The following is a 16,079-nucleotide window of genomic DNA, read 5'->3' on the forward strand; positions in this document are numbered from 1 at the left end:
CGATTATTAATGAGTAATAATTAATTAACCCCCCCCCCGACCCCCCCCCATAAACACCGCAAGGCTCTCCTTCGTTAGGCGGCTCTTAATTAAGCGCTAATTAAGCGTTTTATACCCCCCCCCCCCCTTTTGTCTCCGGATGGGGGGGGGGAGAAACGACTCCGCCTTCGTCAATTAAGAATTAATTGCGTTAATTGGCTTCTAATGACGAGCTCTCGGCCGGCGGCTGCGTTTTCTTCGTTAGTCGGACTAATTAATTAATTAGCAGGAGGGGGGGGGGGGGGGGAAGAGGGGGGGGGGGAGGAAGCGGTCGCTCGGCGGTAATTAAGACCTGCAAGGGGAAAAGCTTCGTTAATGAGGCTAATTAGGGTAATTAGCCTAATTAGCCCGATCATTAGCATAATCGACTTAATAATGAGATTATTAGCCGGAATAATGGAGCTAATGAGGCTGATAATCACATTAATAGCGCTATTAATGAGACTAATAGCTCTAATAATGAGATTAATAGCGCTGATAATGAGATTAACAGCGCTAATAATTGGGCTAATGGCGCTAATAATGAGCCTGCTAATTAGCATAATTGACTTAATAAAGAGCCTATTAGCCGGAATAATGGAGCTAATGAGGCTGATAATCACATTAATAGCTCTATTAATGAGACTAATAGCGCTATTAATTAGGCTAATAGCGCTAATAATGTGATTAATTGAGCTAATAATGAGACTAATAGCGCTAATGAGACTAATAATCCTAATAATAACCCTAATAACGCTAATAATAACCTCATTAGCTCTAATAATAACCCTAATAACCCTAAATTCGACCCTAATTACCCTATTAATAGCGCTAATAATCCTATTAATCCCTATTAATCCCCTATTAATCCCTATTAATCCCCTAATATCGCTATTAATCCCTAATAATCCCTATTAATCCCACTAATATCGCTATTAACCTCTATTAATTCCCCTATTAATCCTATTAATTCCCTATTAGTCCCCCTAATAGTGCTATTAATCCCTAATAATCCCTATTAATCTCTATTAATCCCCTATTAGCCCCTATTAGCCCCTATTAATCCCTATTAATCCCCTATTAGCCCCTATTAATTCCTATTAATCCCTATTAATCCCCTATTAGCCCCTATTAATCCCCTATTAGCCCCTATAAATCCCTATTAATCCCCTATTAATCCCTATTAATCCCCTATTAGCCCCTATAAATCCCTATTAATCCCCTATTAATCCCTATTAAACCCCTATTAGCCCCTATTAATCCCTATTAAACCCTTATTAATCCCTATTAATCCCCTATTAATCCCCTATTAGCCCCTAATAATCCCTATTAATCCCCCCCAAAACCCCTATTAGCCCCTATTAATCCCTATTAATCCCATTAATCTCCCCCAAAGCCCCTATTAGCCCCTATTAATCCCTATTAAACCCCTATTAGCCCCTATTAATCCCTAATAATCCCCCCCCAAACCCCTAATAATCCCCCATTAATCCCTATTAGCCCCATTAATCCCTATTAAACCCCTATTAATCCCTATTAAACCCCTATTAGCCCCTATTAATCCCTATTAATCCCCATTAATCCCCCCCAAAACCCCTCTTAGCCCCCCTTGACCCCCCCCAGCCCCCATTAATCCCTAATAATCCCTATTAATCCCTATTAAACCCCTATTAATCCCCTATTAGCCCCATTAATCCCTATTAAACCCCTATTAGCCCCTATTAATCCCCCCAAAACCCCTATTAGCCCCTATTAATCCCTATTAAACCCCTATTAGCCCCTATTAATCCCTATTAAACCCCTATTAGCCCCTATTAATCCCTATTAAACCCCCATTAATCCCTATTAATCCCCCTTAATCCCTATTAATCCCCTATTAGCCCCTAATAATCCCTATTAACCCCTATTAAACCCCTATTAGCCCCCATTAATCCCTATTAAACCCCTATTAATCCCCATTAATCCCCCCAAAACCCCTATTAATCCCCTATTAATCCCTATTAAACCCCTATTAATCCCTATTAATCCCCCCAAACCCCTAATAATCCCCCATTAATCCCTATTAGCCCCTACTAATCCCTATTAAACCCCTATTAGCCCCTATTAATCCCTATTAATCCCCCCCAAACCCCTATTAGCCCCTATTACTCCCTATTAATCCCTATTAAACCCCCATTAATCCCTATTAATCCCCCCCAAAACCCCTATTAGCCCCATTAATCCCCATTAATCCCCCCAAAACCCCTATTAGACCCTATTAATCCCTAATAATCCCTATTAATCCCCCCAAAACCCCTAATAATCCCCCATTAATCCCTATTAGCCCCTATTAATCCCTATTAATCCCCATTAATCCCCCCCCAAACCCCTCTTAGACCCCATTAATCCCCCTTAACCCCCCCCAGCCCCCTATTAATCCCTAATAATCCCCTATTAATCCCCCAAACCCCTAATAATCCCTAATAATCCCTATTAATCCCCCCCAATACCCCTATTAGCCCCTATTAATCCCTATTAATCCCCATTAATCTCCCCCAAAGCCCCTATTAGCCCCTATTAATCCCTATTAACCTCTATTAAACCCCTATTAGCCCCCATTAATCCCTATTAAACCCCTAATAATCCCCCATTAATCCCTATTAGCCCCTATTAATCCCTATTAATCCCCATTAATCCCCCCCAAAACCCCTCTTAGACCCCATTAATCCCCCTCAACCCCCCCCAGCCCCCTATTAATCCCTAATAACCCCCTATTAAGCACCCACCTCTCCTCACATCTGCCCCAGATGACCTCCACCATCCCCCATGGCCCCGTGAGCTCCGGCCAAAGCCAACGGCGGAGGATCCGACCCCACTTTCTCCTCTTCCCTCCTCTTCAAACAAGCCGCCTTCGGGTTCAGGTTCCTCTCTGCCAACCCAAAAACCAACGAGGAGTCATCAAAGCAACCCTATTAAGCCCTAATAATTCTTATTAATCCCTAATAATTCCTATTAATCCCCCCCAAAATCGCTAATAATCCCTATTAATCCCAATTAATCCCCCATTTCCAGCCCCATTTCTCATCCCAACCCCATTCCCACCCCGTTTTCTGCCTCCCACCCCTATGAATCCCCCCATAGGACCCCATAGGACCCCATAGAAGCCCATAGGACCCCATAGAACCCCATAGGATCCCATAGAACCCCATAGGACCCCAGAGAACCCCATAGGACCCCATAAAACCCCATAGAACCCCACAGGACCCCATAAGGACACCTTAGGCTACGATACAACCCCATAGAACCCCATAGGACCCCATAGGACCCCATAGGACCTCACAGGCCACCATACAACCCCATAGAACCCCATAGGCCCCCATAGAACCCCATAGGACCCCATACGACCCCATAGAAGCCCATTAGAACTCATAGGCCCCCATAGGACCCCATAAGACCCCATAGGACCCCATAGGACCCCATAAGGCCCCTATAGGACCCCATAGGCCACCATACAACCCCATAGGCCCCATAAGGACCCCACAGAACCCCATAAGGACACCTTAGGCCACCATAGAACCCCCAGAACCCCATAGGCCCCCATAAGACCCCATAAGACCTGCATGGGACCCCATAGGCCCCCATAGGACCCCATAAGGACCCCATAGGACCCCATAGGCCACCATACAACCCCATAGAACCCCATAGGACCCCATAAGACCCCCATAGGACCCCATAGGATCCCATAGAACCCCATTAGACCCCATAGGACTCCATTAGAACTCATAGGCCCCCATAGAACCATATAGGACCCCATAGGACCTCATAAGACCCCATAAGGATCCCATAAGACCCCATAGGACCTCACAAGACCCCCATAAGACCCCATAAGACCCCATAGGACTCCACAGAAGCCCATTAGAACTCATAGGCCCCCATAGGACCCCATAAGACCCCATAGGACCCCATAAGACCCCATAGGACCCCATAGAAGCCCATTAGAACTCATAGGCTCCCACAGGACCCCATAGAACCCCATAAGACCCCATAGCCCCCCATAGAACCCCATAGGACCCCTTAGGCCACCATACAACCCCATAGAACCCCATAGGCCCCCACAAGACCCCATAGGACCCCATAGAACCCCATAGGACCCCACAGGACCCCATAGGACCCCATAAGACCCCATAGAAGCCCATAGGACCTCACAGGCCCCCACAAGACCCCATAAGGACCCCATAGGACCCCATTAGAACTCATAGTCTCCCATAGGACCCCATAGGACCCCATAGAAGCCCATTAGAACTCATAGGCTCCCATAGGACCCACAGGCCACCATACAACCCCATAAGGACCCCATAGGCCCCCATAAGACCCCATGAGGACCCCATAGGACCCCTTAGGACCCCACAGCCCCCCATAGGACCCCATAGCCTCCCATAAGCCCCAATAGGCCCCCATAGGCCCCCATAAGGACCCCATAAGGACCCCATAGAACCCCATAAGGACCCTATAGGCCCCCATACAACCCCATAGAACCCCATAGGACCCCACAGGCCCCCATAGAACCCCATAGGCCCCCATAGAACCCCATAAGGACCCCATAAGACCCCATAGGATCCCATAGGACCCCATAGAAGCCCATTAGAACTCATAGGCTCCCACAGGACCCCATAGGACCCCATAGGCCACCATACAACCCCATAGAACCCCATAGGCCCCCAGAGAACCCCATAGACTCCCATAGGACCCCATAGGACCCATAAGGACCCCATTAGACGCCATAAGGACCCCATAGGACCCCACAGGCCACCATAGAAACCCATAGAACCCCTTAGGACCCCATCAGATGCCATAAGACCCCATAAGGACCCCATAGGACCCCATACAACCCCATAGAAACCCCACAGGCCCCCATAGGCCTCCATAGGACCCCATAGGACCCCATAAGGACCCCATAAGGACCCCATAGGACCCCACAGGCCCCCATAGGACCCCATAGGCCCCCGTAAGACCTCATAAGGACCCCATAGGACCCCATAGGCCACCATAGAACCCCATAAGACCCCATAGGACCCCATAAGACCCCATAGAAGCCCATAGGACCTCACAGGCCCCCACAAGACCCCATAAGGACCCCATAGGACCCCATTAGAACTCATAGGCTCCCATAGGACCCCATAGGACCCCATACAACCCCATAAGGACCCCATAGGCCCCCATAAGACCCCATGAGGACCCCATAGGACCCCTTAGGACCCCATAGGCCCCCATAGGTCCCCATAGGCCCCCATAGCCCCCCATAGAACCCCATAGGACCCCATAGGACCCCATAGAAGCCCATTAGAACTCATAGGCCCCATAAGGACCCCACAGGACCCCATAGGCCACCATAGAACCCTATAGAACCCCATAGGCCCCCATAGGCCCCCATAGGACCCCATAAGGCTCCCATAGAGCCCCATAAGACCCCATGAGGACCCCATAGGCCCCCATAGAACCCCATAGGACCCCATAGAACCCCACAGGCCCCTATACAACCCCATAGAACCCCATGGAACCCCATAAGACCCCACAGGACCCCACAGAACCCCATAGGACCCCATAGAACCCCATAGAACCCCACAGGCCCCCATAGAACCCTATAGGCCCCCATAGGACCCCATAAGACCCCATAGAACCCCATAGGACCCCATAGGACCCCATAGCCCCCCATAGGCCCCCATAGGACCCCATAAGGACCCCATAGGACCCCATTAGAACTCATAGGCCCCATAGGACCCCATAGGACCCCATAGGACCCCATAGAACCCCATAGGACCCCACAGGCCCCCATAGAGCCCCATAGGCCCCCATAGAACCCCATAGGCCCCCATAAGACCCCCATAGGCCCCTGTAAGACCTCATAAGGACCCCATAGGACCCCATAGGCCACCATAGAACCCCATAAGACCCCATAGGACCCCATAAGACCCCATAGAAGCCCATAGGACCTCACAGGCCCCCACAAGACCCCATAAGGACCCCATAGGACCCCATTAGAACTCATAGGCTCCCATAGGACCCCATAGGACCCCATACAACCCCATAAGGACCCCATAGGCCCCCATAAGACCCCATGAGGACCCCATAGGACCCCTTAGGACCCCATAGGCCCCCATAGGACCCCACAGAACCCCATAGAACCCCAAAGAACCCCATAGGCCCCCATAGGCCCCTATAGGACCCCATAGCCCCCCATAGGACCCCATAGCCCCCCATAAGCCCCAATAGGCCCCCATAGGCCCCCATAAGGACCCCATAGAACCCCATAGCCCCCCATAGGACCCCATAGAACCCCATTAGAACTCATAGGCTCCCATAGGACCCCATAGCCCCCCATAGGACCCCTTAGGATCCCCATAGGACCCCATTAGACGCCATAAGGACCCCATAGGACCCCATAGGACTCCATAGAAGCCCATTAGAACTCATAGGCCCCCATAGGACCCCATAGGACCTCACAGGCCCCCATAGGACCCCTTAGAACCCCGTAGGACAGCATAGGACCCCACAAAACCCCATAAGAGCTCATAGCCCCCCACAGGCCCCCATAGAACCCCATAGGACCCCAAAGAACCCCATAGGCCCCCATAGGACCCCATAGAACCCCATAGGCCTCCATAGAACCCCATTAGAACTCATAGCCTCCCATAGGACGCCTTAGGACCCCCTAAGGACCCCATGGGACCCCATAGCCCCCCATAGAACCCCATAGGATCCCATAGAACCCCATAGGACCCCATAGGCCCCCATAGGACCCCGTAAGAACCCCATAGGACCCCATACGCCACCATACAACCCCATAGGCCCCCATAGGACCCCATAAGGACCCCAGAGGACCCCATTAGAACTCATAGGCCCCCATAAGACCCCATAGCCCGCCATAGGCCCCCATAGGACCCCATAGGCCCCCACAGGACCCCATAGAACCCCATAGGACCCCACAGGCCCCCATAGAGCCCCATAGGCCCCCATAGAACCCCATAGGCCCCCATAAGACCCCCATAGGCCCCTGTAAGACCTCATAAGGACCCCATAGGACCCCATAGGCCACCATAGAACCCCATAAGACCCCATAGGACCCCATAAGACCCCATAGAAGCCCATAGGACCTCACAGGCCCCCACAAGACCCCATAAGGACCCCATAGGACCCCATTAGAACTCATAGGCTCCCATAGGACCCCATAGGACCCCATACAACCCCATAAGGACCCCATAGGCCCCCATAAGACCCCATGAGGACCCCATAGGACCCCTTCGGACCCCATAGGCCCCCATAGGACCCCACAGAACCCCATAGGACCCCATAAGGACCCCATAGGACCCCATTAGAACTCATAGACCCCATAAGAACCCCATAAGGACCCCAAAGAACCCCATAGGACCCCATAGGACCCCATAGGCCCCCATAGCACCCCAAAGAACCCCATAGGCCCCCATAGGCCCCTATAGGACCCCATAGGCCCCCATAGGACCCCATAGCCCCCCATAGGCCCCCATAGGCCCCCATAAGACCCCATAGGACCCCATAGAACCCCATAGCCCCCCATAGGACCCCATAGAACCCCATTAGAACTCATAGGCTCCCATAGGACCCCATAGCCCCCCATAGGACCCCATTAAACGCCATAAGGACCCCATAGGACCCCATAGGACCCCATAGAAGCCCATTAGAACTCATAGGCCCCCATAGGACCCCATAGGACCTCACAGGCCCCCATAGGACCCCTTAGAACCCCGTAGGACAGCATAGGACCCCACAAAACCCCATAAGAGCTCATAGCCCCCCACAGGCCCCCATAGAACCCCATAGGACCCCAAAGAACCCCATAGGCCCCCATAGGACCCCATAGAACCCCATAGGCCTCCATAGAACCCCATTAGAACTCATAGCCTCCCATAGGACGCCTTAGGACCCCCTAAGGACCCCATGGGACCCCATAGCCCCCCATAGAACCCCATAGGATCCCATAGAACCCCATAGGACCCCATAGGCCCCCATAGGACCCCGTAAGAACCCCATAGGACCCCATACGCCACCATACAACCCCATAGGCCCCCATAGGACCCCATAAGGACCCCAGAGGACCCCATTAGAACTCATAGGCCCCCATAAGACCCCATAGCCCGCCATAGGCCCCCATAGGACCCCATAGGCCCCCACAGGACCCCATAGAACCCCATAGGACCCCACAGGCCCCCATAGAGCCCCATAGGCCCCCATAGAACCCCATAGGCCCCCATAAGACCCCCATAGGCCCCTGTAAGACCTCATAAGGACCCCATAGGACCCCATAGGCCACCATAGAACCCCATAAGACCCCATAGGACCCCATAAGACCCCATAGAAGCCCATAGGACCTCACAGGCCCCCACAAGACCCCATAAGGACCCCATAGGACCCCATTAGAACTCATAGGCTCCCATAGGACCCCATAGGACCCCATACAACCCCATAAGGACCCCATAGGCCCCCATAAGACCCCATGAGGACCCCATAGGACCCCTTCGGACCCCATAGGCCCCCATAGGACCCCACAGAACCCCATAGGACCCCATAAGGACCCCATAGGACCCCATTAGAACTCATAGACCCCATAAGAACCCCATAAGGACCCCAAAGAACCCCATAGGACCCCATAGGACCCCATAGGCCCCCATAGCACCCCAAAGAACCCCATAGGCCCCCATAGGCCCCTATAGGACCCCATAGGCCCCCATAGGACCCCATAGCCCCCCATAGGCCCCCATAGGCCCCCATAAGACCCCATAGGACCCCATAGAACCCCATAGCCCCCCATAGGACCCCATAGAACCCCATTAGAACTCATAGGCTCCCATAGGACCCCATAGCCCCCCATAGGACCCCATTAAACGCCATAAGGACCCCATAGGACCCCATAGGACCCCATAGAAGCCCATTAGAACTCATAGGCCCCCATAGGACCCCATAGGACCTCACAGGCCCCCATAGGACCCCTTAGAACCCCGTAGGACAGCATAGGACCCCACAAAACCCCATAAGAGCTCATAGCCCCCCACAGGCCCCCATAGAACCCCATAGGACCCCAAAGAACCCCATAGGCCCCCATAGGACCCCATAGAACCCCATAGGCCTCCATAGAACCCCATTAGAACTCATAGCCTCCCATAGGACGCCTTAGGACCCCCTAAGGACCCCATGGGACCCCATAGCCCCCCATAGAACCCCATAGGATCCCATAGAACCCCATAGGACCCCATAGGCCCCCATAGGACCCCGTAAGAACCCCATAGGACCCCATACGCCACCATACAACCCCATAGGCCCCCATAGGACCCCATAAGGACCCCAGAGGACCCCATTAGAACTCATAGGCCCCCATAAGACCCCATAGCCCGCCATAGGCCCCCATAGGACCCCATAGGCCCCCACAGGACCCCATAGAACCCCATAGGACCCCACAGGCCCCCATAGAGCCCCATAGGCCCCCATAGAACCCCATAGGCCCCCCATAAGACCCCCATAGGCCCCTGTAAGACCTCATAAGGACCCCATAGGACCCCATAGGCCACCATAGAACCCCATAAGACCCCATAGGACCCCATAAGACCCCATAGAAGCCCATAGGACCTCACAGGCCCCCACAAGACCCCATAAGGACCCCATAGGACCCCATTAGAACTCATAGGCTCCCATAGGACCCCATAGGACCCCATACAACCCCATAAGGACCCCATAGGCCCCCATAAGACCCCATGAGGACCCCATAGGACCCCTTCGGACCCCATAGGCCCCCATAGGACCCCACAGAACCCCATAGGACCCCATAAGGACCCCATAGGACCCCATTAGAACTCATAGACCCCATAAGAACCCCATAAGGACCCCAAAGAACCCCATAGGACCCCATAGGACCCCATAGGCCCCCATAGCACCCCAAAGAACCCCATAGGCCCCCATAGGCCCCTATAGGACCCCATAGGCCCCCATAGGACCCCATAGCCCCCCATAGGCCCCCATAGGCCCCCATAAGACCCCATAGGACCCCATAGAACCCCATAGCCCCCCATAGGACCCCATAGAACCCCATTAGAACTCATAGGCTCCCATAGGACCCCATAGCCCCCCATAGGACCCCATTAAACGCCATAAGGACCCCATAGGACCCCATAGGACCCCATAGAAGCCCATTAGAACTCATAGGCCCCCATAGGACCCCATAGGACCTCACAGGCCCCCATAGGACCCCTTAGAACCCCGTAGGACAGCATAGGACCCCACAAAACCCCATAAGAGCTCATAGCCCCCCACAGGCCCCCATAGAACCCCATAGGACCCCAAAGAACCCCATAGGCCCCCATAGGACCCCATAGAACCCCATAGGCCTCCATAGAACCCCATTAGAACTCATAGCCTCCCATAGGACGCCTTAGGACCCCCTAAGGACCCCATGGGACCCCATAGCCCCCCATAGAACCCCATAGGATCCCATAGAACCCCATAGGACCCCATAGGCCCCCATAGGACCCCGTAAGAACCCCATAGGACCCCATACGCCACCATACAACCCCATAGGCCCCCATAGGACCCCATAAGGACCCCAGAGGACCCCATTAGAACTCATAGGCCCCCATAAGACCCCATAGCCCGCCATAGGCCCCCATAGGACCCCATAGGCCCCCACAGGACCCCATAGAACCCCATAGGACCCCACAGGCCCCCATAGAGCCCCATAGGCCCCCATAGAACCCCATAGGCCCCCATAAGACCCCCATAGGCCCCTGTAAGACCTCATAAGGACCCCATAGGACCCCATAGGCCACCATAGAACCCCATAAGACCCCATAGGACCCCATAAGACCCCATAGAAGCCCATAGGACCTCACAGGCCCCCACAAGACCCCATAAGGACCCCATAGGACCCCATTAGAACTCATAGGCTCCCATAGGACCCCATAGGACCCCATACAACCCCATAAGGACCCCATAGGCCCCCATAAGACCCCATGAGGACCCCATAGGACCCCTTCGGACCCCATAGGCCCCCATAGGACCCCACAGAACCCCATAGGACCCCATAAGGACCCCATAGGACCCCATTAGAACTCATAGACCCCATAAGAACCCCATAAGGACCCCAAAGAACCCCATAGGACCCCATAGGACCCCATAGGCCCCCATAGCACCCCAAAGAACCCCATAGGCCCCCATAGGCCCCTATAGGACCCCATAGGCCCCCATAGGACCCCATAGCCCCCCATAGGCCCCCATAGGCCCCCATAAGACCCCATAGGACCCCATAGAACCCCATAGCCCCCCATAGGACCCCATAGAACCCCATTAGAACTCATAGGCTCCCATAGGACCCCATAGCCCCCCATAGGACCCCATTAAACGCCATAAGGACCCCATAGGACCCCATAGGACCCCATAGAAGCCCATTAGAACTCATAGGCCCCCATAGGACCCCATAGGACCTCACAGGCCCCCATAGGACCCCTTAGAACCCCGTAGGACAGCATAGGACCCCACAAAACCCCATAAGAGCTCATAGCCCCCCACAGGCCCCCATAGAACCCCATAGGACCCCATAGAACCCCATAGGCCCCCATAGGCCACCATAGGCCCCCATAGCTCCCCATAGGCCCCCATAAAGGCCCCATAGGACCCCACAGGACCCCACAGGACCTCATAAGACCCCATAAGGATCCCATAAGACCCCATAGGACCCCATAAGACCCCATAAGGACCCCATAGAACCCCATAGAAGCCTCCCAGGCCCCTCTCACCTCTGACTTGCTGCTCCAAGCTGAGGATGACGGCCACGGCCTGGTGCAGGATGAGCAGCTTGGTTTGGGGTTTGTCGCTCTTGAGGTGCAGCTGCACCATGCGGCCCAACTCCTTGAAGGCCTCGTTGATGTCCCTCACCCTCAGCCTCTCCCGCGCGTTGTTGGCCATCCTCCTCTCCTTCTCCCGCTCGGCTTTTTGCTCCGGGGTCAAATCCTCGTCGTCGTTATTGCTGCAAGGCCCAATGAACACCCAGCTGTTAATTGCAGCCATGGCGAGCCATGCAACCCCTTCCCCCCCCTTCCTTTTGCACCCTGCAACCTTGCAAAGCCATGCAACCCCTCTGCAAGCTGCATTGCAACCCTCTCCCCCCCCTGTTGCAATGCAACCCCTCTGCAAGCTCCTGATGCGCTTTGCAACCCTTCCTCCCCCCTTTCTGCAATGCAACCCCTCTGCAAGCTGCTCTGCCCCCCACTTTGCATTGCAACCCCCATTGCAGCTCCTGATGCGCTTTGCAACCCCTCCTCCCCCCCTCCTGCAATGCAACCCCTCTGCAAGCTGCACTGCAAGTCTCTTCCCTCCCCTTTTGCAATGCAACCCCCTTTGCAGCTCCTGATGCGCTTTGCAACCCCTCCTCCCCCCCCTTCTGCAATGCAACCCCTCTGCAAGCTGCCCTGACCCCCACTTTGCAATGCAACCCCCATTGCAGCTCCTGATGCGCTTTGCAACCCCTCCTCCCCCCCTTCTGCAATGCAACCCCTCTGCAAGCTGCATTGCAACCCTCTGCCCCCCCTTCTGCAATGCAACCCCTCTGCAAGCTGCATTGCAACCCTCTGCCCCCCCTTCTGCAATGCAACCCCTCTGCAAGCTGCATTGCAACCCTCTCCCCCCCCCTTTTGCAATGCAACCCCCTTTGCAGCTCCTGATGCGCTTTGCAACCCCTCCTCCCCCCCTTCTGCAATGCAACCCCTCTGCAAGCTGCATTGCAACCCTCTGCCCCCCCTTCTGCAATGCAACCCCTCTGCAAGCTGCATTGCAACCCTCTCCCCCCCCTGTTGCAATGCAACCCCTCTGCAAGCTGCTCTGCCCCCCACTTTGCATTGCAACCCCCATTGCAGCTCTCAATGTGCTTTGCAACCCCTCCTCCCCGTTGTTACCTAGACCTTGACCTAGTAATTGATTTCAGCTCCTTCTTGTCCTCCTCCAGCTTTTTGTCCTCGTTGCATTTGGATTCTTGCAAATTCTCGTCGCCTTCGTCGTCCGATTTCAGCTCCGAGCTGCCGGACGAAACGCTCTGGCCTTGCAAACCTGCAGCCATGCCTGCAAAGATGGGACGCAATGGGTGCTGGGAAGGGTTGCAAGCTCGGCTGGGGGGGGTGCAGAGCGAGCTGGGTGCTGCAAGGGGCATGCAATGCAATGCAATGCAATGCAAGGCAAGGCAAAGCAGTCCAATGCAATGCAATGCAATGCAATGTAATGCAATGTAATGCAACCCAATGAATGCAAGGCAATGCAATGCAACCCAATGCATGCCAGGCAATGCAATGCAACCCAGGCAATGCAATGCAATGCAATGCAAGGCAAGGCAATGCAATGCAATGCAATGCAATGCAATGCAATCCAATGCAATGCAGCGCAATACAACCCAATGAATGCCATGCAATGTAATGCAACCCAATGCAATGCAAGGCAATGCAAGGAAATGCAATGCAAAGCAACCCAATGCAATGCAATGCAATGGAATGCAACCCAATGAATGCATGGCAAGGCAATGCAATGCAACCCAATGAATGCAATGCAACCCAATGCAACCCAATGAATGCAACCCAATGCAACCCAGTGAAACCCAATGAATGCAATGCAATGCAATGCAATGCAACCCAATGAATGCAAGGCAATGCAAGGCAATGCAATGCAATGCAATGCAAGGCAATCCAGTGAATGCAAGGCAATGCAATGCAATGAATGCAAGGCAATGCAATGCAATGCAATGCAACCTAGTGCAACCCAGTGAATGCAATGCAATGCTGTGCAACCCAATGCAACTCAATGAATGCAAGGCAATGCAAAGCAACCCAGTGCAACCCAGTGCAATGCAATGCAATGCAATGCAATGCAATGCAATGCAAGGCAATGCAAGGCAATGCAAGGCAATGCAATCCAGTGAATGCAAGGCAATGCAATGCAATGCAATGCAAGGCAAGGCAAGGCAAGGCAATGCAATGCAATGCAATGCAATGCAAAGCAACCCAATGCAATGCAATGAATGCAACCCAATAAATGCAAGGCAATGCAATGCAATCCAATGCAACCCATTGAATGGAAGGCAATGCAATGCAATGCAATGCAAAGCAGCCCAATGCAATGCAATGCAATGCAATGCGATCCAATGCAACCCAATGAATGCAATGCAAAGCAACCCAATGAATGCAAGGCAATGCAATGCGATCCAATGCAATACAATGCAATGCAATGCAACCCAATGCAGTGCAATGCAATGCAATGCAACCCAATGCAATGCAATGCAATGCAATGAAACCCAATTCAACCCAGTGAAACCCAATGAATGCAATGCAATGCAACCCAATGAATGCAAGGCAATGCAATGCAATGCAATGCAACCCAATGAATGCAACCCAGTGCAATGCAATGCAATGTGACCCAATGAATGCAAGGCAATGCTGTGCAACCCAATGCAATGCAATGCAATGCAAAGCAACCCAATGAATGCAAGGCAATGCAATGCAATGCAACCCAATGCAACCCAGTGAAACCCAATGAATGCAATGCAATGCAACCCAATGAATGCAAGGCAATGCAATCCAATGCAATGCAATGCAATGTAATGCAATGCAAGGCAATCCAGTGAATGCAAGGCAATGCAATGCAATGAATGCAAGGCAAGGCAAGGCAAGGCAATGCAATGCAACCCAATGCAATGCAATGCAATGTAATGCAATGCAAGGCAATCCAGTGAATGCAAGGCAATGCAATGCAATGAATGCAAGGCAATGCAAGGCAATGCAATGCAACGCAACCCAATGCAATGCAATGCAATGCAATGCAACCCAATGAATGCCAGGCAATGCAATGCAATGCAATGCAACCCAATGAATGCAACCCAATGCAATGCAATGCAATGGAATGCAACCCAATGAATGCCAGGCAATGCAATGCAACCCAGGCAATGCAATGCAATGCAATGCAAGGCAATCCAGTGAATGCAAGGCAATGCAATGCAACCCAATGAATGCCAGGCAATGCAATGCAATGCAATCCAGTGAATGCAAGGCAATGCAAGGCAATGCAAGGCAATGCAAGGCAATGCAATGCAATGCAACCCAATGAATGCAATGCAATGCAACCAAAGCAAAGCAAAGCAATGCAAAGCAACGCAACCGAAGCAAAGCAAAGCAAAGCAAAGGAATGCAACCAGTGCAAAGCAAAGCAAAGCAAAGCAAAGGAATGCAACCAGTGCAAAGCAAAGCAAAGCAAAGCAAAGCAAAGCAAAGCAACCGAAGCAATGCAATGCAATGCAAAGCAAAGCAAAGCAACCAATGCAGTGCAATGCAATGCAACCCACGCAAAGCAAAACACAGCAAAGCAATGCGAAGCAACACAACCAATGCAAAGCAAAGCAAAGCAAAGCAACCCAACCAATGCAATGCAATGCAACCCAAGGAAAGCAATGCAATGCAATACAATGCAAAGCAAAGCAACCAATGCAATGCAATGCAATGCAACCCAACCAATGCAATGCGATGCAATACAAAGCAATGCAACACAACCAGTGCAAAGCAAAGCAAAGCAACCAAAGCAAAGCAAAGCAATGCAACCCTTGCACCCCCCCTCCCCCTCTCCAAATAGCAGGAAGGTTGCAACTGACCCCTGTAAGGATCCTGGCCTTGGCTGAGCTCCGGAGACGTGGCCGATTGCACGGGGAGCTGAGGGACGGAAACTTGATTGGGGAGCAAAGGGTGAGCGGAGCGCAGGCCGACGGCGTCGTCGCGATGGGCTGCAACCTGCAAACGGGGGGAAGGGAGGGGTGAAACGGGGGCAAAAGGGGGGGAAAGGGGGGGGGGGGTTGGGGATGGGGGGGGATTGGGGGGGGATTGGGGTTGGGATGGGGGGAGATTGGGGTTGGGATGGGATGGGGAAGAGAATTGGGATGGGATTGGGGTTGGGATGGGATTGGGGTTGGGGTTGGGATGGGATGGGATGGGATGGGATGGGGTGGGATGGGACTGGGGTTGGGATGGGGGGAGATTGGG

At 53.0% G+C, this 16,079-nt stretch overlaps 1 protein-coding gene across 1 annotated transcript in view; it reads right to left on the reverse strand.

The window, feature by feature from the left end:
- Nucleotides 1-279: 279 nt before the first annotated feature.
- Nucleotides 280-16,079, reverse strand: part of TCF4 (transcription factor 4) — a 150,505-nt gene continuing 134,705 nt past the window's right edge. The window contains 5 exon segments of the mRNA XM_048930550.1: nucleotides 280-331; nucleotides 2,784-2,926; nucleotides 11,811-12,040; nucleotides 12,966-13,128; nucleotides 15,695-15,830. Of these exon segments, the coding sequence (XP_048786507.1) occupies nucleotides 2,790-2,926; nucleotides 11,811-12,040; nucleotides 12,966-13,128; nucleotides 15,695-15,830 (666 nt within the window). The 3' untranslated portion in view covers nucleotides 280-331; nucleotides 2,784-2,789.

The sequence above is a fragment of the Lagopus muta genome, chromosome Z (genome assembly GCF_023343835.1).
Source record: "Lagopus muta isolate bLagMut1 chromosome Z, bLagMut1 primary, whole genome shotgun sequence".
NCBI classification, from domain to species: domain Eukaryota; kingdom Metazoa; phylum Chordata; class Aves; order Galliformes; family Phasianidae; genus Lagopus; species Lagopus muta.